This window comes from the organism of the source record quoted next, unplaced genomic scaffold, assembly GCF_019419815.1.
Source record: "Pyrus x bretschneideri cultivar Hongxiangsu unplaced genomic scaffold, Pyrus_bretschneideri_v1 Contig17, whole genome shotgun sequence".
Taxonomy (NCBI): domain Eukaryota; kingdom Viridiplantae; phylum Streptophyta; class Magnoliopsida; order Rosales; family Rosaceae; genus Pyrus; species Pyrus x bretschneideri.
The window spans coordinates 7,079,318-7,102,976 of NW_025999468.1; the positions used below are offsets into that span (position 1 = coordinate 7,079,318).

A 23,659-nucleotide genomic window follows, 5' to 3' on the forward strand; every position below is an offset into this window, starting at 1 on the left:
TTCTTGATTTGTGTTTAATTGGGAGTTATGGAATAATTACCTAATTGATTAGCTAATCAATATAATAGAAAAGGGAAGATTTGGGAGTTTACCTTGTGGAGAAGATTGGATGAGGATGGATGAAATAGGTTTTGAATTGTTACTTATTTTGGGCACTTTTGACTTGGTTGAGTGATGATTGTCCGCTGCTCGCGCGTAGGAATCCTGGTATGCCTCAAGGGTATTTTTGTCCTCTTTTACCCAAAAATTCACGTGTCGTCTTGTGATTAATTTTGGCTCCACAAATGCCCCTATACTTGTTGGGTTGTTCGCAGAAAAAGGGCAACAGGTGTAGAGATTTTCTTACTTTAGGAAACTTTAAGATTGCTTCCTATTTTTATGTAGATTCCCTCTTCAATAAGAAATTAGATCCTTCTAGAAAGGAAATAAATTTGTCTCAAAGCCTATTTAAGTCCACCTTAAGTGGATTATTAAATCAACTTTGGAGAGAAATTTATTATACCTTACAAGAGAGAGAGAGAGAGAGAGAGAGAGCTTAGAAGATATTTATTCCCCCTCATCTAGCAATCATCTACATCTTGCCCTTGCAAATGATCGTCTTTCGTGGCTTGCTTCATCTTCTCGTTGCTTCTAGGTAAGAAAAAAAATTAATTTTTTTGGAAGCCTCGAGGCTTGAGAGTGGCTCAATGGGGTTCGAGGAGACTTGAAAAAATTTGGAAAGACTATGGCACTGTTGCCGTGGGTTGTGGTGTGCCATTGGATGGCTGGGCTGGGCTGGGCTGGGCTCGGGCCATGAGGAGGGAGAGGATGTGGGGGCGCTAGCCCCCTGTTTGTTAAATTGGGCAGCTAGGCCTTTGGGTCGAGGGGAAAAGTGGGTGAACCAGCGCGGGTTAGGCTATCTTTTTGCCTTTTTTTTTTTTAAAGAAGGTTGGGCTTGGGCTCGTGCCTAGCGTAGGAAGAAAGGAGAAAGGCCAAAGGCTTGGCCTGGTTTGAAAGCCGAGAGCTACCCTGTTTTTTTTTTTTTTTTTTTTTTGAATATCCCTCTAACAAATCCTTCTTATGTCTTGTAGAATTTTTTCAAGCATGTCCTCCTCGAACCATAAGAATGATGATGGTGTGCCGCCGTTGTATCGTCAAGGTGGGTCTTTAAGCAAAGTTGGCTACTTTAAGGCTGCTCACTTCAACATTAGCTCCGATAACTTGTTTAGAGACTTCCTCGAGGCTTATTGGCACGCCATTTCGTTGGAAGTGCTTGTGAAGCGTGTTAAGGATGGTAGCAGCCGTGAACTATGTGATGGGGCTTAGAAAGCCATCATGTTCCACCCCTACTGTTTTGTGTTGGGGGTTTACTTTTCCCAAGCAGCGTTTCTTCCAAGAAGTGCTCTGTTCCATGAAATGTGCCCCCACTCAATGTTCTCCGAATGCGGTTTGTGTGATGGTGGGATTCCACAATCTTAGCCAGTTCTTTGACTTAGATTTAACAGTTAATGAGTTTTGGTACTTTTTTGACATAGGTCACATCGAAGGAGTTGGGCAGCTGCGATCTCGCCATAGAATTTTTGATAACTCAAGCAAGGGAGATCATGATTGGGCCAAGGAGACTTTGGAGATAAGTGGAGATTAAGAATCTGATTCTTCCCCTGAGCTGCATGTACCAACGGTTTTCATATCCGGTAAGTAAGCTGCTTCATATTTGTGCTAAGCTGCTCTTTAATTTTCTAATTGTCTCCCGCTGCTTTTGTAGATTCAGAATTCGGCTCCACTTCTAAGACTTCTCCGGACATGAAGAAAGTGCATGTTGCTCTGGATATCCCATCCGAGTACCTTGAATGACATTGGCTACTTAGTCTTCTTTGTACGGAAAAAGGTGGGCTACCCCCAATAGAGGTGATAAAACGTATCAAGGCTGAGGCGTTGGCTCATTTTATTACTGTGGTGGATCTTGCTACAAATGAAGGTGGGAAAAATAGGTCTTCCCCGCCTACCCAAGAAACGCATGCTAAGAAGAAAACGAAGACTTTTTCCGCTGCTCATGAAAGTTCACCGGCTACTCCCAAGCTTGTGATTAACTTAACTTCCTCCAAGGGCGAGAAAGAGGAGGCTGCTAGATCTGTGCCGATGTTGTCTGTCGCTCTGAAGACTACTAGCTTGATTGCTGAAAGGATTGTCCAGCATATAAGTTCCTCCGTGCCTTTAGTGCCGAAGTTTATGCCAAAGCATTCGTTTGCAACTAAGTCTGGCTCACTTGGAGAGGCTTGCTACTATGAAGAATGACAAGGTGCCCCTGCCTGCTAAAATGGCGCCAAAATTTGTTCCATCTGCTGTTGAGATTGACTCGTTTGCTGAAAAGAAAGAGACTGTTCGCACCTGCAATCATGAGAAATCCACCAAGTCTGTTTCTGGAGAAACTGCTGAGATTTGTACGCTCTTGAAGCCAGACCTGCTCAAGGACATGGATATATGTGCCAAGTTTATTAATGGCGTCAAAGGAGTTGTTGGCCTAAGTTCTTTTGCGAAGCATATGACCGAGTATAGGAGGACTGTTCTGCTGGCCATGATGCACAAAACGACGGTTCTAGCAGCCGAATCTATGCTTCTTGATCAAGAGGACACCAAGGCTTCTAAGAAGGTAGCAAAAACTGTGGCATAAAAGCTTACTCCTTGACTGAGAAAGTCAAGAAATTGGAATCTGAACTTGCTGCTTTGAAGGGGTCTAATATCTCTGCCCCCACTTCTTTGCAGCTTGAGACCGCTCGCCAAGATATCATGGATTTAAAGACTGGACTTGATGCAATCCAAGTAAAGTACAAGAGTGCAGAGAAAGAGATTGAGTGTTACATACCTTAGATTCAAGATCTTGAGCGTGCCATCTCTAAATTCCGCTCTGCTGCTTATTTAAATGATGAAGACTAATCGCTGCTTACAACCAAGTGATCTACTTTAAAAAGGTTATTGATAGGCTTGAGCCTCAAATGTTTGAGCTCCAAGGTGCTTTGAAGATCAACGACAATCTAAAGAATGAAGTGGAGAAGCTGCAGCGGGTTCGTGTTTGCCTGCTCGAGGAGAATGAGCAGTTGAAGGGTGAAAAGGTTGGGTTCGAGGCTTCGTTTACTCTGAGTCAAGCCGATTTCTACAAGCTGGGTTATATAGATTATCTCTTTGGGCGACCGTTTGATTTTCAATTTTTTGGTAAAGACTTCGAGACCTTTTTTATTTCTCTGGAAGACTTGTTTGCCTTTACTTTTGAGTCTTCTATTGGTGAAGTAGTTAGAGAGGTTGATGCCCAGACCGGGGTAGCTAAGGGTGAAGCGCCGGATGGTGCCGTTGCTGAGGGCATCACGGCTGCTGAAGGTGTGGCGACCGAGTAGTCGTGGGATGTCCAAGCTGCTGAAGAGTAATCTTCTAGGTAGCCCTTAGGCTTTTCTTTGTTTTTCCTTGTTGCTTTCGCTTTGCTTGAACTCCTTCGATCTTTGCTAGTTGTTTACAATTTTACTAGAAAATTTAATAAACTTTGTAAACACGAAAAATTCCTGATTCAGGAAGGAATTTTTCGTGTTTACAAACTTGTTTCCTTCGTTTTTCTCCATCTTTACTTCTTTTGTTCATGCCCTAACCTTTAAACTTTATAGAATCAGTGGCAGGCGTGCTGTTTTTCTATAAGCAGACATGCATGCGTAGACTACACAGCCGTATGTGTTGGTGTAAAGCTTTTTGTAAAGTTGTTAGCCATAGGGTTGGCAGCCAAATGCCTTACTTACAGAAGCAGACAAGTCCGTGTAACCACTAGGTTGTTTAACTTTGGCTTTCTCAAATTCCATAGGTTTCATAGCAAGTATCACAACACTTTAGGATTTGGTGTAAGTTGTTCCGTGCTTGGCAATGGTGAAGCTTATCGACTATGTAGCATGTCGGCAGTGGATAAGCTTCGTATATGTATGCAAGCTTGTTTAACCTTTCACAAGAAGGTGCAGTTGTATAAGTTTAGCGTGGCTTTACTGCTCGAAGGGCAAGCCATAGGCAGTCTTTTGAAAACCATAAACTACCTTAGTGCACTCGGTAGCAGCTTTAGGTTTCCAGGGCAGCCGTCCACAAGACGTACTGCGTAATGTGCCCTTTCCGTCTCTAGGGCCCGATTCCTCGCGGATTAGGCCAAGAGACCCAAAATCCTTCAGTTAGCTAAGCCTTGAAAAAGACCATTGTGGTTAGTTCTATGAATCCCGGTGCAAGCCATAATGCATCTAGTTATGCTAAGGTAGCCAGGCTCATCCACGTTTGGATATTCGGAGTGTAAAGTTTATCCTCCTGTTTTGGAGAGCATGGTAGGTCCCTTGGAGGGTGCAATTCCTGCGATGAGTCCCTAAGAAGGATGCGATCTTCTTTTGAAGTATAGTAGAGATAAGTTGGTGTAGACATGTAGTCAAGCCAAGTTGTAAATTACTTCTGAATTTCTCGTTGAAAAACAAGTGAAACGAACGAATAACTTTGTTGTAAAAGAATGCATAACAATTGGATAGTTCTCGGTTTGCGAGGTAGTGCCCGTTGAGCTGTTTGAGTCTTCGGGTCTTGATATAGTGGGAGTTCACACATGGTACTTCCTCAAGTTGTAAGCGTTTCATTGTTTCTCGATCTCTTTGTCATTCATGGTGGCAATGGTGTAATCACCCTTGCCACTTACTTTGCTAATCTTGTACGAACCTTCCTAGATGGGATTTATCTTTTTAGAGCCTTCTTTGCGGGCAATGATGAAGGCCTTTCTTAGGACTAGATCTTAAGGTTGGAATTGCCGGATCTTGGCTTTTTTGTTGTAGCTAGAGAGGAGCTGCTGCTAGTAGGCTGCGATGCGAGTGATGGTCTGCTTGCGTTTCTCCTCTGCCAGATCTAAGCTTGTGGCCATCTTCTTACTGTTCTGCTCAATACTTGGCAGTAGAGTGCTGATGCTTGGCACGATGATGTTGGGATGAATGATTGCTTTCGAACTAAATGCCAAAGAAAAATGAGTCTCATCGGTTGCTTATCTTTTGGTGGTGCGATATGCCCATAGGCATCCGGGGAGTTCATCTGGCCATTTTCCCTTTTTGTTGGTGAGGGATTTCTTGAGGCAATTAAGGATCGTCTTATTAGATGCTTCGGCCTGCTCATTGCCTTGAGGATATCTCAGCGTGGACATGTGCTGCTTGATGCCATACTTTTGGAAGAACTTCGTCAAATCTTTACCCACAAATTGTGGGCCGTTATCGGTGACGATGGATTAAGGGATGCCAAATCGGTAAATGATGTTCCTCTATATGAAGCACTTTATGTCCGTCTGAGTCGTGGTCGTCATGGGCTCTGCTTCTACCTATTTGGTGAAGTGGTCGGTTGCCACAATCATCATGCCTCTGCCCCTAGTAGCAGGCGGCATAGGTTCTACCAAGTCTATTGCCCACTACATGAATGGCCAAGGACTCGTTTGCGGGTATAGCTCATTGGCAGACAGTGCTGGTACCGGTTTGTAGCGTTGGCAACAATCGCACCTTTGTACTAACTCATTAGCATCTTGGTGCATGGTAGGCCAGTAGTAGCCTACGTTCTTTCTGTGCTAAGGATCGACCTCCAGTGTGATTTCTACAAACGTCTTCTTAGATTGAGCTTAGAGCCTTCAAGTCAACGGGAGACGCTAGGCAACGAAGATGTGGTCCGATGTAGGATATTCGGATGAGAATGTTGTTCCATTTGTAGTAGCATGCTGCCTTTGATTTGGAGCTTCGATTACCGGCTCCACCTCTATGCTTGGCTTGTCTAGATATTCCACTGGAATAGAGTGTTTGAGTTGGTGGTCGAGGGCAGAGCCTAAGCTGGCTAGCGCATCTACATGGACGTTGTCTGCCCACGGAACTTGAGTTAGAATGTAGGTCTGAAACGCCTTAAGCTGCTTGCGTACCTTCTCTAGGTATTGCGCCATCATTGGATGTTTTGCTATAAACTCCCCAGTAGTTTGGCTGGTGATTAGCTAGGAATCGGAATGAATTGCAAGCTTTTTCACCGCCAAGTCTTTTGCCCTTCGGAGGCCTGCTAGCAGGGCCTCGTACTCTGCTTCATTGTTGGATGCTTTGAAGCCTAGAGTGATCGCCTGCTCGAGCATTGAGCCGTCTGGGGTGATAAGGACCACGCCTACTCCCGAGCCATTGTAGTTGGATGGGCCGTCGACATGTAAATGCTAGAAATCTCCATTGGGGGGAACATACGCACCTAAGTTGTGCTCAACTGCTTCCGGGGCGTTGCTGGGTTGCTCTGTTGCGTCGCCTAGGCTAGGCATGAATTCCGCTATGAAGTCTGCCAAGGCTTGGGCCTTTATCGCCTTGCGGGGTCGGAAAACTAAACCGTATTGGCCAAGTTTCAAAACCTACTTCATCACTTGCTGAGAAGCATTTGGACTATGTAGGATTGATTGTAAAGGATACTGAGTCATGACGATGACTATATGAGCTTGAAAGTATGGTCTGAGCTTCTGAGCCGCAAAAACTAGCTCCAAAATAATTTTTATCTATCATCAAATATCTTGTTTCCGCATCGAGAAAAGCTTTAGAAGTGTAAAATACCAGCAATTGGGCCCACAACTCTTCTCGTATAAGGGTATAGCTCACTGCTACTTCGGAGACTGCTAGGTAGATGTATAAATTCTCCGCTACTTTCAGTTTGGATAGTAAGAAAGGTGATGTGAGATACTTCTTTCGCACTCTTCATCCTATTTGTCTCGTTGTGCCTTCTTGATAACTTTGAATAAAGGCTTGCATTGATCAGTGGATCGCAAGAGGAAGTGGTTGAGGATAGCTGCTCGTCCGGTCAAGCTTTGAATCTCCTTCAAGGTAGTTGGAGATTTCATCTTTAGGATTGCTCGGATTTGCTTGGATTTGCTTCAATTCCTCGTTAGGTTACTAAATACCCTAGGAATCGACCTGAAGATACTTCGAACGTGCATTTGGTGGGGTTGAGCTTCATCTTATACTTTATGAGGATGTTGAAAGTTTCCGCCAAGTTGCAGATGTGGTTTGATCACTGCTTGCCTTTTACCATGATGTCGTCGACATAGACCTCCATGGTTACCCCAATTTGCTTTTTGAACATCATGTTTACTAACCTTTGGTAAATAGCTCCCACGTTCTTGAGGCCAAGGGGCATGATCTTGTAACAGTAGATGCCTATCTTGATCACGAAAACGGTTTTCTCCTTGATGGGCTCATACATAGCTATTTGGTTGCAGCCGGAGTATGCGTCCAAGAAGTTGAGCAGCTAATTCCCAGAAATTGAATATACTAATAGATCGATCCGAGGGATAGGATAAAGATCTTTTGGGCATGCTTTATTGAAGTTTGTGTAGTCTACGCAAACCCTCCATTTGCCCTTCTCTTTCTTCATGACTAGCACGATGTTGGCAAGCCATGTTGAGTGTGCTACCTCTTCTATGAATCTGACCTCCAATAGCTTATCAATTTTCGCCTCGATGATCGCTACTTACTCGAGTGCAAAATGTCTTCTCTTTTAGATCATCGGTTTGACAGCAGGGTCGATGTGCAGCTTGTGGCAGGCCACCTCGGGGTCGAGGTCAGGCATGTCGGATGGTGACCATGTGAAGATGTCTCGATTGTCTCTAAGGAAAGCCATGAGTTCTTCCTTCTTGGCTGGGCTTAGACTTGATCCGATTTTAGCCGTTTTTTCCGGCTGCTAGGGATCAAGAATGATGTCTTCGGCCTCCTCTTCAGGTTTTCATCCTATCTTGTTGCTTAGGCACCATCTTCTTGATCGGCTTGTTGTAATTGCCATTTGGTAGCCTCTTCGTCCCTTTGGACTTCGGTAACCTCTATGTAGGTAAATATCTTCTCATTTGACTCTTTCAACACTTGCATAGTGCATCGTCGGGATGCGACCTGGTCAGACTTGATCTCTCCAACTCCTTCTCCTGGAATGTGGAATCAGATTTTTTGATACTTGACAGAAGTGACGGCATCCAGCTTGATCAACCAAGGTTTCCCAAGAATCCCATTGTACGAAGATGGGTCACTTACGATCGTGAACGTCTGTTTTGAGACAACTAGTGGTGTTTTCATGTCAACTGTGATGTGGCTGATGACAGATGAGGTGTGTTAATTGAATTCGGTGAGTACTTCTGCTCGGCGTATGATTGTGCTTTCCAGGCCCATTTTCTGAATGACGGAGAGTTGAAGTAGGTTGACTGCACTTCCGTTGTCAATAATCATTCTGCCGATTATGACATAGGCTAGTTGGATAGATACTACTAGTGCGTCGTCATGTGGGAAATTGACACCTTCTGCATCCTACTCGATGAGGCCAATAATGGGTCCAGGTTGGGTATCAACTGCTTGGACTTGTGAGACTAGTAAAGCCTGCTAGATCTTCCTCTTCTTAGAGTTGCTGGTGGCCTTCAAGTGCTCAGACTTGACGAAGATACCATTGATTTGAATCTTCTTAGTTGGTGGCTTTTCGTCATATTCTACATTCCTTCTTAGCTGTGCAGTTGGCTTGTCTAAGTATCTGTCGACCTTGCAATCTTTCACAAGCTTCTCTAGGTAGTTCTTCCAAGTGTAGCAGTCGTCAGTTGTGTGACCAAGACCTCGGTGGAATATGCAATACTTGGTGTGGTCCAACTTGGAAGTATCTCATTTTGATTGTTTCGGCAGCTTGAACCATGGCTCGTTCTTGATGTCGTGAATGATTTAATGGATAGGAATCGAAAACTTAGAATAGTTCTTGGTCATTATGCTTTCTTTGGCCGTGGGTCGATCCCTACGTTTGGCCTCCTGCCTGTTCTTGTTAGACTGCTTCCTGTCCTCCATTCTTTGAGCCACTGCTGACTTTTTTCGAGGCTGTTTGGGCACCTTTTCTGCTTGTCGAGCCTCTTCCCAAAGTGCATGCTTTTTCGCCAGAGCAAAGGAATCTGCTAAAGTTGAGTCTTCTTTCATGATCATTTCTTCGAACAATGGGTGGTCTGCTGGGAGTCCTTTTTGGAAGGCTGCACTTGCTATCGAGTCGTCACATCCGACGATCTTTGCCTTCTTTGCTCTGAACCTCTTCACATAGTTACTGAGCAACTCCTTTAGGTTTTTCTTCACGTTGAACAAGTGGTTAGACTTTTTCTTGATCGAGCAATAGGATAAGTATTCTTTGGTGAAAACCAAGGAAATATCATCAAAATTCTAGATGGATCATGGTGGTAAGGTGTGAAACTAATCTTGCGCCTCGCCTTTTATAGTGGTGGCGAATATTTTGCACATAAGAACATCATTGTTCCGGTAAAGGATCATCGCGCTTCGATAGTGCTTCAAGTGCTTCTCTGGATCTCCATCTCCTTTGAAAGATATGCAGTGTGGCATGCTAAACTTGTGTGGAGACTTTACCTGCTCGATCTTGTCCTTGAAGGGTGACCTGCTCATGTTGGTTATATCTTGCCGTAGTGCTTCATTAGCCACTTCGTTGCATTGGAAATTACACAATCTTTCGTTAAGGAGTCTCTCTACCTCTTCTCGGATTTACCTTTGTTGGGGTAGCGAAGCCCTCGGCTGCCCCCGGTCTTGACCTGTTAGTCTAGGCTGCTCTTCTCCATGCTCGGCTCGTCTATGCCACGGCTACGATGTATGGGTAAATTTGTAGTAGGCAAGGGATGTCTTCGTAGGCTGCTAGTTGAACTTGAGCAGGACTGAGTGATTGCTTCTCTTTGTTCATCGTGCTACCTGCTCTGATGTGATGTAGAAAATGCTCTTTGTGGGCCTAGCCGCGAATAAACGTTTTGCCTAAAAGGCTACTTATGTTAACTATCAAAGCGTAGCCCCAATAGTGAGTGTATACTCGTTCGTGGGCCTAATCGAGAATGTGCGCTCCTCCGTGCGCTAAGAAGGGAGTATACGCTATCTCGAAGGCCCAATCGGGAGTGTACGCTACCCGAACGCTAGGTTCGTGGTTGATCGAGTGGCTGCTTGCCAGGACCCTACTGAAGAGGTTCCTCATCTGCCCTTGTCCTACTTCGAGACACCTCATTTGGGGCATGTTGGATCTCGGTGCATTGCAAGAGCTGATTCACCAAGGTCGTCTATTGGGCAAGGGCGCTCGTCAACTCTATGACTTGTCAGGACAAATGTTGTTCGCCATTCGGATTGGAAGAGCTTGGAAGAAATGTGCCTCATTGAGCAATGGAATGGTGGTAGACTCCGAGCGCGAGATTTGAGTTGGGAAATGTCAAATCTACAGAGAAATGTGGTGAAAATGCCTACAGCTCGTTGGTTGGGATATTCTCAAGCCGACTTGGGCTGCTCGGGAAACCATGGGAGCAGGCTGGGCTGCGGGAATGGGCTACTTGGCGTGTGATACACGTAGGTGCGAGGTTTGGGCTCGGCTTGGCAACGCGTTGGGCATGGAATGACATGGCTTGGGCTATGGCCTTGGTGCCGTGAGCTTTGGATGGCACAACTTGAGCTTGCTTAGATGGCACAGCTCGCGCCATGGTGGTGACACCATGGACCTCGCCGTGGGTGGCCATCGTGGTGGTGGTGCCACTCCACTTATTGTCACATTTAGCCTCGTGGATCATCAAGGTTCCATTTCTTGGATGTTGGAATTTTCACTTATTGAATTTTCTAAATTTCTTGCCATTGTACTTCTTTTTTACGTTTTATCAAAGAATTTTCACAAATAAAAAATTCTAATAATAAAAACGTACAAAAAATCTACAAATGAACAAGAAGATAGAAAAACCTTAGATGTGAGAGTCTTCTACGAGTGTGGGACTCAACTTTCAATGAAAGCACCAATTTGTGGATGCAAATTTCTTCCTCTTGATCTTGGACAAGATTGCACCTACAAAACAATTAACACCTTTGGTCAAGGCCAAGAGCCTCATGTGCCCACGACGAATTGGGGGGGAGGGGGGCTTTGGCCGAAGAACCTCCGATGCCAAAGTTAGAATTTAGAGAAAAAGTGTTTGAGAATTTTAGAGAATTTTAGCAAGAGAATTGGAAGTCCATTTTGAGGAGAATGATGAGGTTTAAATAGGAGAGTGGCCGGCCTCCTTGGATGAGAGAGGACCGGCCACCTACCACCTTTTGTGGGCTAGATTCTTGATTTGTGTTAAATTGAGAATTATGGAATAATTACCTAATTGATTAGCTAATCAATATAATAGAAAAAGGAAGATTTGGAAGTTTACCTTGTGGAGAAGATTGGATGAGGATGGATAAAATAGGTTTTGAATTGTTACTTATTTTGGGCACTTTTAACTTGGTTGAGTGATGATTGCCCGTTGCTCACGCGTAGGAATCTCAGTATGCCTAAAGGGTATTTTTGTCCTCTTTTACCAAAAAATCCACGTGTCGTCTTGTGATTACTTTTGGCTCCACAATATGCAAATTGAAAGACAACAATGGAGTGATAACGAGTAGGTCACTGACTCGAATTGAGAATTTACCTTGCCTTACGTTACTTACGCACTTAACGACAGGTATAGAATCAATTTCACATGCGATCCATTATGTAATGTTTTTACGTGAGAGCATGCTTTAAATAAAGTGAAAATGTACTCTATTTAAAGTAACGAGAAATATAAGATGTCGAATTACGGTCCAAATTCTTTGTTTGACAACACTAGTAAAGTTATTGGCATAATTTATGTTGGTGTGGTGCAACATTTGCTTGTTTTAGGATAAAAAAAGTGTAAAGATATTAAGAAAATGAAAGAGTATATTTAGTCCTGATAGGCTTTCACATCAGTCCCAGACATGGTGATGGCCTTGTTGACAAAAGGGTTGCACTCAATGCCAAGGCAACCCCACTCTTCCTATTTTTCTCACCATTTTATTTTAATATAATTCTTGCGTGATTCGTTGCCTAAATTTTCCCCTTTTTTTGGTTCAATTGGCGGAAAGGGATCCTGATTGGATCCCTTCCATCAAATCCATCTAATTAATAAATTCGGATTCTTAAAATCTGATTCAACGGTTAAAATTATTATAATTTTTAAAGGAACCTCCTGTTTTTAACCGTTGAATTAAATTTCAAAAGTCCAGATTCATTGATTGGGTGAATTTGATGGAAGAGATCCGAAAAGAATCCCTTTCCTCAATTGGCTTGCTCATAAAGGAAGTGTGCAGAAATGAGAAAATTGCAGGCGAAAATCCCCTTTTTTGTTTATTTATTTATTTTTTTGTTATCTTATTAATGTATATTCATAATTTAAATTTTGGATTAAACTTCATCATACAACAGAACATAATGATACTCTTATTTATAATACCACGATACTAGGCTCGACATTTGCTCATGATTAATTACATGAGTGAGCCAATACAATCGTTTACTATCCTTTTTAAGTTTTTAAGAATTGAGATTCAAATCTCACACTCTAGAGTATGCGAACTGAGCAATCTGGATCGTTCAACTTAAATCATGCAGTTTTTATTAACTCATTTTACTAATCCACCTCACATACATTCTCTCTTGAACGCTCCTAGCCTAATCTCTAAATTCCCAAGTGCGAGATGTGGAGATGATCTCAATCCATACTTTACAACTTTGCGCTGAGTTTTCGTGGGTTTTTCTTTGTAAAGAATTCTAGTATTGGCTCTAGTGATTATGACAAAAGTCTCAAAAGGTTATATTTAAAAAAATATGTATGTATATGAGGAACAAATTAATATGGTCTATATATCTATATGTCACCTCCTCCTTTTTTTAGCACTGTTTTTTTATGCATGGTAATTGCAATGCTACTACCCCTATTGTCCCATTTCTTTCTTTTTTTTTTTCATTTTTTAAATTTAATTATTATTGAGATAAAAGAAAGGATTCGAAATTATTATAATAATTTAGAGAATGAAAAAAATTTTGAATTCTAGACACATAAGTAAAAACGTGACATCTTATTCAATAAGATATTAGCCTATACGTGACCCATTTCGTCTTGAATCATTCATTCCTCATCTGCTGCTGGTACGGCACAGCTGTGATTGACTCTCTCTCTCTCTCTGTCTCTGTCTGTCTGTCTCTCTCTCTCTCTCTAGATTTCCCACCATAAATTTTTCATTTAAATTTCTATTTTTTGGTATTTTCATAACCTCTGGCCGTTATTTGTTTGGGTTTTAAATAAATTTAATACATATTTTGCACTTGCAGCAGCCTTTAGTTAGTTTTAATAATTTTTAGCAGCTTTTTTTTTTTTTTATGTCTTTATTTTTGTGCTCTTTGATTAATTTAGTGGGTGATTATTGGGGAAAATCTAGTTAATTTCCACCCAGGGGCAGATGGAGTCATGTGGGTTAATAAGTAGGTTTAGAATTACAAATTGTGACTTAGATGAAGTTTTTGTTTAAAACAATGCTTGATTCCTTACATTAAAATGTCATTCTTCCTTTAATGAAATGAGTATCTTCTTCGGATTCTCTTCTTGAGGATCCAAAAGATCCTTCAATTATGTCTGTTCATCGTAAATCGTGCAGTCAGTTTTCGTCAAATACTATTTGTGTTTCAAGTTTAAATAAAAAATTTAAAATGATTTCTAACCACACGATGTGTGATGAATGAACACAATTAAAAGATCCTCGGGATCCTCACAAATAGAATCCGGAGAGGATTCTCATTTCCTTTAATGACTAGGTAGCGCCATTTCACAGTACTATAAACGTCATTCCCTCTAGAAAATTCGTTTGATTTAGAGACTATTTAGTCATCCATATGAATCAAACAAATTGATGCTTGGTTATGAGAATGTTACTTGTAACCAATTGACAATATGAGGAGTAACCCAACTCCTTATAAGTCTTATGTGTGACGTGAATCATTTGTGGCCAATGGGCTTCACACGTGACTAGTGGGCTTCACAAGTGAAGCAAGTTTGAGTTCCACCATAAAACCAATTAGCAATATTGGAGAGTAGCTCAACTCCTTGTAAGCCATTGCATAGTTTGATCATTGACCGATCTGGAACTTTGTCCTCACGTTCTCATAGACACATATGGATAGCTAAACAAACTTCAAATTGAATGATTTTTTTTAGTATAAAATCTTTAGATGATGATAAAGATAATAAATAATCCTTGCTATAACATTTATACGGTAGAATGATGTCACATCGTTAGTACCAAAATGAAATTTAAACTAGTCTAATTTACATACAAGGAGCCAAGTATTGTTGTTTTCTTTATTTGAGCAATATTCTAGTCTAATTTAAACTAGAAGAAGATGAAATTAAATTTAATGTAGTAGTGATGTAGCTAATTTGATTACGCTCGAATCTGCTAGTACCAAAATGAAGCTTATCCCTTAGATAAAGATAACTTTTAAAAAGCACCAAATACAAATAGGGCAGTCTTGTTTTTTGGCAAGACGGACAAACAAGGAGGCCCACCCTTTTGATTTCTTTAAGCTTGCTTCTTCGGACAAGGTATAGTATCCATCAAGCTAGGCATCAAAAGATCATGAACAAAAACATGAAAAGAAAACTTTGCTGTGCTAACAATGCCATTGCCAATCGGATTATCATATAACTTTGTCTTTACATTTTCTGTGGGGTGAGAGCAGCTTTCTTCTAAATAATGCAATCACAAGTGTGTGTGTGTGTGCGCGTGCGCGTGTGGGTAACTTGTTCTTCTGTGGCAGCTAGTTAAGCTGTCTAATCGGAGACGAAGATTTACGGTTGCTGCCATAGCTATGGAGCAGAATTAATGGAATTACTGCTTTTAAGACCAGGTTAGTCGTTAAACATCAAGCTTTTATGTCATTGCAGTGCTAATTATGTTCCTAATAGCGTTCGGAAAATCTTACTCTTTTGGTCAGTGGCGAAGCCACATAAGCGCAAGGATGTGCGGCCGCAATTTTAATGGAGTAGGCTGCTTCTTTTGGTTTCAAGCACAAAAATCTGTTTTTCTATTTTGTTTTTTTCTTATACTTTTGGACTAGGTTTCCAGCCGCAGACTTGAGCGTACCTAAGTTGGCTTGAGCAATTACCCCCTCTGCATTCAAGTCCGAATCCCCCACTCATAAGTTCAAATAAATTTAGTGTAAACTATCGCTCAAATTAGAAAACAAGAAAGTTTTGGGACTGAGTCTGATTCTTGCCAAACACTTCAAATTGATTTTGGAATTTCAATAGTGTCAGTGACAGACAGATATAAAGCTGTTGATAAAATTTAGAGATAGGGGATGAGGAGGCCATTCTGTTGGATAGTTAGCCCTTTCTAATCGTCTGAGTGGGAAGGAAGTAGCCACTTGTAGTTGATGGCTAATCCCGGGGTCTTGGTTCTTTCTTTCCGCCTCGTGTGGATTTAGAGAGTAAGACTTCTACTATTGTAGTCACGCCAAGCCTTATGCGTAGTTCGATAAAAAAATCTTTTCCATTTTTCGGGTTTTCGTTTATTCATGTTGATTTCAGCAGTGTATTGGTTTTGAAACATCCTTACAACCAACATCAGAATGTTAAAAGTTACTTTCATGTGTTCCTTTTCAGCTTGAGGTTTCAAGCATTCAAAAGTATGTGCAAGGACAAACTTACACAAGAAGAAATATTAGCTGCATCTGAATTAGCTGCAACAAGCATACGTTTGATTACACTCGTTAATTAGTTTGAGCATATCCATACCAAATACCCGAAATCAGCGTTGTAGAGCGGAGAGGAAAGCGAAAACCTAGTGACCGGAGACTATGAACAAGACTGGTTCGGAAAGACCGAAGCCATGGAACGGATACACTACAAGTACAGACCCTAGCCCGTCTCAAGCAGGAGGGATCGATCGACAAGTGCAATGGCAAAGCTACGGGACATCATCCATGAGCGCGATTTCTTACGGTTTTGTAGCCACGGCTATCTTGATTTCCATGTTTCTTATCATGGCCATCTTTGAACATTTGTTTAGGCCAAGTCCTAATCCCTTCTCCACACCTCAAGCTCTCCCTCGTGCTTCTCTGGAGTCTGCACATTTCAACAAGCATGGAAGAATTAATCGACAAACTGTAAGTAATTTGTTTCTACTTCGTATGCATTTGCTCTTGAAAGAAAGCGATTACATGTACTAGTTTAAGCTCGCTGATCATAGTTTGTTCGTCGATGTTGCAGGTTTCAACGTTGTGTGCGCCGGATTTCTCAGTAGTGATGCCGGGAGAGCAGTGTCCGACCTACATTGCGCAACGGGCTCCTCTCCCGACGTGCTCCAGGGAAGGGGTGTATTGGCCTTCCCATGAACATAATAAATTTGTACTTCCTCCTTAGGATGATTGTAGAGGATGATAGTTTCACCGAGGCATTAAATTATCGGTACTGAGAGAGGGTGTTTGTATATTAGTTTTACCAAATCATGATGTTTCTTCACCATATAATAATCAACAATTGACTACTAGGGGTTTTAAATTGTCAAAAATCAAATATTTCATGCTTTGTGTTTTGTTTTCCTTATCTGAAAGCGAACAAATTATATATGTAGTCCACTGCCACGTGACATCCCGTGTCAATAAAATAAAAGTAAATTGTAGCAATGGTCCCTTAACTTTAACTCAATTGGAGCAATGGTCCCTCAACTAAAAATCTATTACCATTTGTCCCTCAACTTTAATCCAACTGAAGAAATGGTCCCTTATCTTTAACTCAATTGGAGCAATAGTCCCTCAAACTTTAACCCAATTGTAGCAATGATCCTTCCAACATAACTCATTTTGACAAAATTCTGACGAAGTTGACGAAAATGACCATAGCTACACATTTTTATGAGTTGAGGAACAAATGGTAATAAATTTTTAGTTGATGGACCATTGATCCAATTTGATTAAAGTTGAGAGACCATTGCTACAATTTACTCATAAAATAATAACAATGGACAAAAACGGACACGTTTTTACTTCATTGACACAAGACATCACCATAGTAGTGTACCTATGTCATATAAGTCCTCCATTTGAAAGTTGGTGCTTCTTGGGGGACCAAGATCCACTCTGGATCTGTGTTTGGAGCACGGGGACCAAGAGTTTTAGACCACTCAATTTCAATCATACACTCCTTAGTTACCCATTTTACTAGCCTACTTCACAAAAACTCAAAAACTTGAACGGCTCGGATCTATGTCTCTCTCTCTCTTGAACAGTCTGAATCTCTTGATCCACGTGCTCCGAACACAAAGATTAGAAGTGGATTCATTCCAACTCTTTACATGCTTTTGTGTGCTTCTTTTGTTTCTTCAGATTTTTCAACCTTCAGTTTAGGAATAAACTTATGACAAATTATGATCTGCAATTTGTAAAATCGATCGGTCTTGAAGCTTAATTTGTGACATCAAATTATTTTCAAGGAATGCAATGCAAAAAATGGATTCCCTTCCCTATTTGTTTACAAGGAAGACGATGATACCGCCTCCTTTTTCTGTTCCGGTAAATTCATCCAAATCTGGCCGCCATGCCCGGCACGCCTGGTCACAACCGAAAGCCAACGCTTCGCTCACCCGGTCCAAAATTTTACACCATACAATTTCCAAATGGCAGAACCCTGCCCTGTTGTAAACTTGTCAAGGTCAGAAAAATCCACATTGCAAAAACAAATGACATGAGAGGTGAGAAATGAAATATACAACAGCCTCGGCAACTCTCCAGTACCGGATGCCGCCGCCTGTATCCTCGCATCTCCTCCGTTCTTCCTCCCAGCACCAAGCATCTATACCATCTCAACCTTTTTTTTTTTACCAATTTTCTTTGACAAGCAGCGGAATCCGCTACTGTCCCTCCAACTCTTCTTCATCAGGTAAAATTACAGTCAATAAAGAATATTTCACACGGAGTGATATCCTGCCCTTCTCAACCACCAGCCTTGCCCCAGAGACAACCCAATAACCTGGAGTCTCCTGTGGCCCTCTTACCATCTCTGTTGTGTCAACGAATTTCCGAAGCTTTGAGGCTTGGATAGGAACCGGAGGACCTCCAGGGTAAATGGCAGAGTTTATGTTCACATCTGCTGGCCGTGGAGGTGGCTTCTGAACTGTTGTAAAATGATGGCTGATTAGTGTTGATATGAGTCCGGACTTATGTGCCAAACCTGGTGATCCATCCCACTCAGGACGCTTTACAATTGTCGCGCCGAAAACAGTGGAGAACCGGAGTCTCAAGAAGAGAATATTTTTTATTCCATAATTCTCAACCTGTAACTGGGCTCCAGTTAGTATTGAATGATCCTCATCAGACTCCACAGGGGCAGTGCAGACATGGGAGAAGTTCTTCCACTGGACTTTCTCATAGTATTTACGATCATAGGGATCACGACGAAAATTTCCATTTGGATCATCTTCGAGTTGGAAGATTTTTGGAAGAGAGGAGAGGTGTTGCAAGTGAATGGCCAAACGGTTGCTTCTTTTGCCCTCTAGATACAGTCGCAGGCCAGTCACTGGCCTCTTTCCCACATCAACCTGATATCAGCATTTAACAAATAAGATTTCTGCGGGTAAGGAAACTATTTTTAAGCACGACAAGTACTCATGGAATTCCTCCTCTTTTTTCTGCTCAATAATCAAGCGGTTTAGTTAATGCAATGGAATTATTGGCGCATCATAAGAGAATGAATAGGAAAGCAGTAAATGACCATTCAAACAGATGCCATCCATACAGCATGTTAATTTTTCCCATGTTAATGGATGAATGTCTCATTTGGTTCAAAGTTCCATATGATAAAAAATCAAGAAAAAAAAAAAAAAAGGCATAAACATAGAACATTTACAATTAAAACACTCATGCAACAAAATTTTACTTCTGCTAAATAAAAGTTAAAGGAGACACTTTACCAGACTGGTGTTCACGTAAAGTTTGGGCCCCATTAAACTAAACTGTAGAGATACATTGCTTTGTTGCTTCCGCTGTGGACCAAGGGGAAGGTCGCTAAAAACTGGTGCCCATTGCCTCGGCAGCTGAAACTCCAAAAACTGATGGAGTTCTTCAATTGGTGGTTTATCTGTAAGAATAGGAGCAGAATTAAAATTTCCACATGTTAACTCCTGCCATGTTAATATATATAGGGGTGTGCTATCCACACACCCCTTGTTAATTTCTGTCCGTTGATCTTCTTCAATTCATCCGATCCGACGGCCGAAAACCAAAAAGGTGTGGGAGAAGTAAAAAGGGATGTGTGGATATCACACCCCTATATATATGTTTAAGAAAAATTCGTGTTGTCATAGTTGATATTTTCTTCTCCTATAAGAGAAGAAAATATGGTGAAGAATAAGCAGCTCCCGAAGCAACTAAAGTAAATACAAATAAGCAGCTTTCAAAGGCAGGTGCTCACAAACACACGCTGCCAAACTGTGAAATCAGACCGTGCATCCAAACAAGATTCCACTTGATCAATGATCCAGATTGACAATTTGGCAACCTAACAAACCAAACTATTTGGTTGAAATTTCAATAAGGCACTTACTATTGTTCAACATAGGAGCCTAATGGTAATATCTAAAGATATGACGTGCACTTATGAGAATCAAGAATTTAAAAGCAGCAAATAGAAAATAAAATGCAAAAGTGAGGCAAACAGGAAAATCTTTTGCTTACATCGTAAATAAAGGTTTATGGCATGGCTCAAGAATCCACTCCCAGGGACTCCATTCAACAGAGTGGTAATTGGTATAAATGACATTGTGATCACATCAGGCTCCAACTGAACAGTTTGTAACCATTCATTATGCAATAGATTTCTCGTATCATTTCCACCTCTCCTCTTGCAAATGCTTACAATGTCCTGCAATTAAAGTAACTTAGAAACAAAAAACAGAATTGAAAAAGTAGCGATTTATTTTTTGATCTATATATCTGATAACCAACGAATTCAGTAAGACAATCAACAAGGTTTAGCAATTATACGCACCTCCTTGTGTGAATAAGTACTTGATGGACTAGTATCTGCAAACCGCAACCGCTGCTCCCTGATTTCAAACTGAAAAACAAATGATTGGATAAGGAACTTTTTTGAACGGGAAAAAAGGATAAGTAACTTATGCATGTAGAATTTATAATACAGTAGAAATAGAGAAAAGCAGACTTAAAACAATGTTTTAACTTAATTCTTGTATTATCAGTAATAATAAGAAATTGTCCAGGGTTAAATTACAAGGAATGGACTACGTATAAAGCCAATCCCTTGTTGAAGAAAAGAATTATATAAGCAATTCAAAGTCCAACCTCACAAAGTCCTGCCAAACTAGTTCGACACCTATGCTGGTCATACTAATGGTTCCCTATAACAACATTCAATCATTGGTTGGTCATACTCCCTAACAACTATGAAACTTCCATGATTATCATCCTTCACACCAAATGATAACTTTAAGAAAATAAAAAAGTTTGCACGTCATAATCTATTATGGATTCATCTTAAGCTTTTCTTTTCAAATCATTATGATCAACTCACGAATTTTGGCACATCTAGGAAAGGATACATCCTTTGGTCTCCAGCCACCATATACTTACTAGAAACTATAGCAAGGTTCAAAATTACTCAAGAGGAAAGGATGTTAACTTTTGACATTCAAAGACCTTTTAATCCATTTTTCTTTTTTAAGAAACAGGTCATTTTTAAGAATTAAGAACTAAAACTATTAAATGACATACCATAGACATGTTACGAACCTTGCCATTCTTGTAACCTTGTTCCGAAGGCATACCAGACTGTCCATTGGCGTCTAAAAACCTTTTATCTGCCATATCCTTTAGCTTTTTCTGTATATCAGCCGGTTGAAGAGTTGAAGAATGCTGCTGCTTCATATATATAACATCTTTCCCTCCCATCTTCACACCAACAACAATATGCGTTCCAAAGGTCTCTATAAACCTAGAATGAACATGAGAACATGTTCCAGTTTTCAAAATTTTAATACAGTAGACATGGATACACACACACACGCACATATTTATCATAACATGCCTTGCAGAAGACTCAGTCCCATCTATTACAACATTTTACTAATGCCATATAGACCAATAAAAGCATCAACATGAAAATTAGTTATTTCGCTAGAGAACCATGACATCCAAGTATTGCAGAATTTGCAGGAATATACATAAGCATGAAACATACTTGAGGTCCACTGAATTTAAGGCAATTAATTATGGCAACAGCATTTGAAAGAAGTATGCAACAATCAATTCCCTTCTTCAACAGGATTCAAGACTAAGATTAGTTGACGGAACGAGAAGAATGTGTCCTGAAAAGGTGGAATAATGCCCGTGAGGGGGTGGGGAATGCATCCAAGGGACAGATCAACAAAAACTTCACAAAAATATAGAAAACTCACTTGCTACAGATTTAAAAAGGTAAAAAAACATAATGGACAAGCTTTGTGAACCATGGTTCTTACTCATTTCTTTTCTTCTTTTTCCCCCATTTTGTAACTTCCACAATACAAGAAACATAGGTGCATGGCATAGACAAACAACTAGCATATGAAGTACATTACAAAAACAAGCTTCCTATCAGAAGTTAATAGACTTTATATGAAACTTCAAAGACCAAGCTTAGCATGTAGATCAACGCTAATGTTATAATTTGACTAAAAACTCCAAAAACCTCTCACCTGGCTAATGCAGCAGGGTCCCACGATGATGGGACTGCTTTTTTAACATTCTCGCGCAGTACCATCTGAGATTTTTCTAGTGCAACAGAATAGAGAGTGATGGACACCCCATCAAAAGCAAGGGTCTTAGTGTTGGCTGCATCTTTCTGCCAACAACCTGAGAATTCAAACATAGAATTGAAGAGACCCGAGGGTATTTTTCCAGTCAAAGATATTTCCTGGTTGAACTGCTCTGACATCTGCAAGAGAGAAAAAAAATTATAGAAAATTTAATTTCTCTCTACTACCGCTCCAAATGCTTAAAGTAAAATCACAGTTACAAAATAAGATTATACCAAAAGAACATATATTTTACTGAAAATCTGGCCTCACCGCCACCCAATCCCCATAACCGAACAATATGAAGCCTTGATTTTGCACTACGACATTTTTGTTTTCATCTTTTATTTTCTCGGGGGTGGGAGGAGTGGTAAACACACATTGAACTATATCATTGTAGTGTTCATTTTCGAACTAGTTATATTACTGTAATGATCAGGTAATCATTAAACATTATACGAATAACATTTTTCGCTTGATGTCTTCCGATCCCAATGTGACTCTTAAATGTCCTCCATTACTACTCTAGATTGCATCCAACTACACGAATGTTTTAAAACAAGCCAAGCCGTGATAGCGGCGCATTTGAACATTAGAGTTTAGATTACAAAACTTCAAGAAACGACATGCATACCAAAATTCAATCAATACGAAAAACATCCATTAGAATTGCGATTAAGAAAAACTGAAGATACCTGTTGGAAAGAGATAACATCGGACCTAAATCGTGTGCGCTCTCCTTTATCGCATTTAATCGATTTGGGAACATTTGGGATGGTAATCCTGCCCGGAAGAACAACCTCGCGACCTCCACCGTCATCGATTTCAATCAATCGAGCAGTGTGAGACTCCCCTTTACAGTACTTGAGCCGTAAATCAATGGATATATCGTATCCACGCCCAATCGATGCAATTGCAATTTCAGCAGCTTCCCTAGCTGGAGCCTTAAGCGCCATTGCTCAGCGCATCGCACTCATTCACCAAATCAAGATCAAATGTCTGCATTACATACAAAATTCGAGTCTATACGTAAACAAAAATTCTAATTTAGAAATGATCTATCTGCAGGGACCATAAATTCAGCTGAAAGTAAAGAAAAAATGGAATTTTTTTTTTACAGAGAAACCAGATCGAAGCTCAAGAACTAACAAAAAATTGACACAATTTGCAAAAGTCGACGAGGATTCAATACATTTTTGGAGCAGAAACAGAGAGGGAATCGAGCCGAAACGCCGTCGTTGCAGTCGGAATTCCTGCGAATTGCGCAATGCCAGTGCGAGATTGGGCTTCGATTGTACAAAAACTTGGGTCGAGGAGTGGACTGACTGGGTTTTCGAAAGAGAGAAACCCTAGTCACAGAGTGAGAGAAGTGTCAACTGAATGAGTGAAAAGCACGGGGAGAGAGAGAGAGAGAGAGAGAGAGAGAGAGAGAGAGAGTAAAAGTGAGAGTTGTGGGGTTTGACGGAATTTGAAAGATTTATTGACTGGTCGTCTCGGTCGGTCGTCGTCAATGACAAGTGAAGAACCAGAGAAAATGAAGGTACGGGGAAGGATCAAGCTCCCCAAATTTTCGTTTATTTTTAGCATTAATTACGCTTTACACAATATTTTTAAAATGAGTTATGAAATTTTTTTTTTTTTGTCGAACGATATATTTTGTTAGATTAGTTATTGGCGGAATTTGAACACATGTCGTTATGCAAGTGCTTAACATTTTTCTATTACTGTGATAAATGACCACTTGTGAGTTATGAAGTTTTAGCTTTTTCATATCGTGCCCTAAAATTTTAAAATTATATCAATTTATAATTTTATTTTTTTGAATGTCTAGTCATCCAATTGATGAATTTTTTTGGTATGCCATACAATGTATGTAGTTTTCGTGTATGAGAATTGAAGAAGAGAGAATCATACTCTAAAATTGATGTTTGAGAAGGTACATTGTTTTGGTATGCCATACAATGTATGTATTTCATTAGTGAATATTGATG

The 23,659-nt window shown here is 40.6% G+C and overlaps 2 protein-coding genes across 4 annotated transcripts; one reads left to right on the forward strand and one right to left on the reverse strand.

Moving 5' to 3' along the window:
* Positions 1 to 15,678: 15,678 nt before the first annotated feature.
* On the forward strand, positions 15,679 to 16,370 carry LOC103946357. The gene is made up of 2 exons (XM_009357034.3): positions 15,679 to 15,987; positions 16,091 to 16,370. The coding sequence occupies exons 1-2, from the start codon at positions 15,679 to 15,681 to the stop codon at positions 16,241 to 16,243; spliced, it is 462 nt and encodes a 153-aa protein (XP_009355309.1). The 3' UTR covers positions 16,244 to 16,370.
* Positions 16,371 to 17,252: 882 nt separating this feature from the next.
* Positions 17,253 to 23,222, reverse strand: LOC103946358 (MACPF domain-containing protein At4g24290). 3 transcript variants are annotated; one of them, XM_009357039.3, is made up of 8 exons: positions 22,861 to 23,222; positions 22,364 to 22,667; positions 21,570 to 21,808; positions 20,608 to 20,827; positions 19,865 to 19,933; positions 19,552 to 19,738; positions 18,789 to 18,955; positions 17,253 to 18,416 (listed from the first exon to the last, which is right to left on the reverse strand). In XM_009357039.3, the coding sequence occupies exons 2-8, from the start codon at positions 22,622 to 22,624 to the stop codon at positions 17,730 to 17,732; spliced, it is 1,830 nt and encodes a 609-aa protein (XP_009355314.1). In that variant the 5' UTR covers positions 22,625 to 22,667; positions 22,861 to 23,222; the 3' UTR covers positions 17,253 to 17,729. The 3 variants fall into 3 exon arrangements, with proteins under 3 accessions (XP_009355314.1, XP_048437648.1, XP_048437649.1); XM_048581691.1 differs by having other exon boundaries at positions 22,364 to 22,691; XM_048581692.1 differs by having other exon boundaries at positions 20,626 to 20,827; positions 22,861 to 23,221.
* Positions 23,223 to 23,659: the final 437 nt, after the last annotated feature.

Bases quoted from the DNA above. Each gene is read 5' to 3' on its own strand.
- LOC103946357 (XM_009357034.3), top strand. From the start codon at position 15,679: ATGAACAAGACTGGTTCGGAAAGACCGAAGCCATGGAACGGATACACT. The intron at 15,988-16,090 runs GTAAGTAATTTG...TCGATGTTGCAG, and splicing joins GAAGAATTAATCGACAAACT to GTTTCAACGTTGTGTGCGCC.
- LOC103946358 (XM_009357039.3), bottom strand. From the start codon at position 22,624: ATGGCGCTTAAGGCTCCAGCTAGGGAAGCTGCTGAAATTGCAATTGCA. The intron at 21,809-22,363 runs GTATCTTCAGTT...TCTCTCTTGCAG, and splicing joins ATGTTATCTCTTTCCAACAG to ATGTCAGAGCAGTTCAACCA. The intron at 19,739-19,864 runs GTGCGTATAATT...CTTTAATTGCAG, and splicing joins GTACTTATTCACACAAGGAG to GACATTGTAAGCATTTGCAA.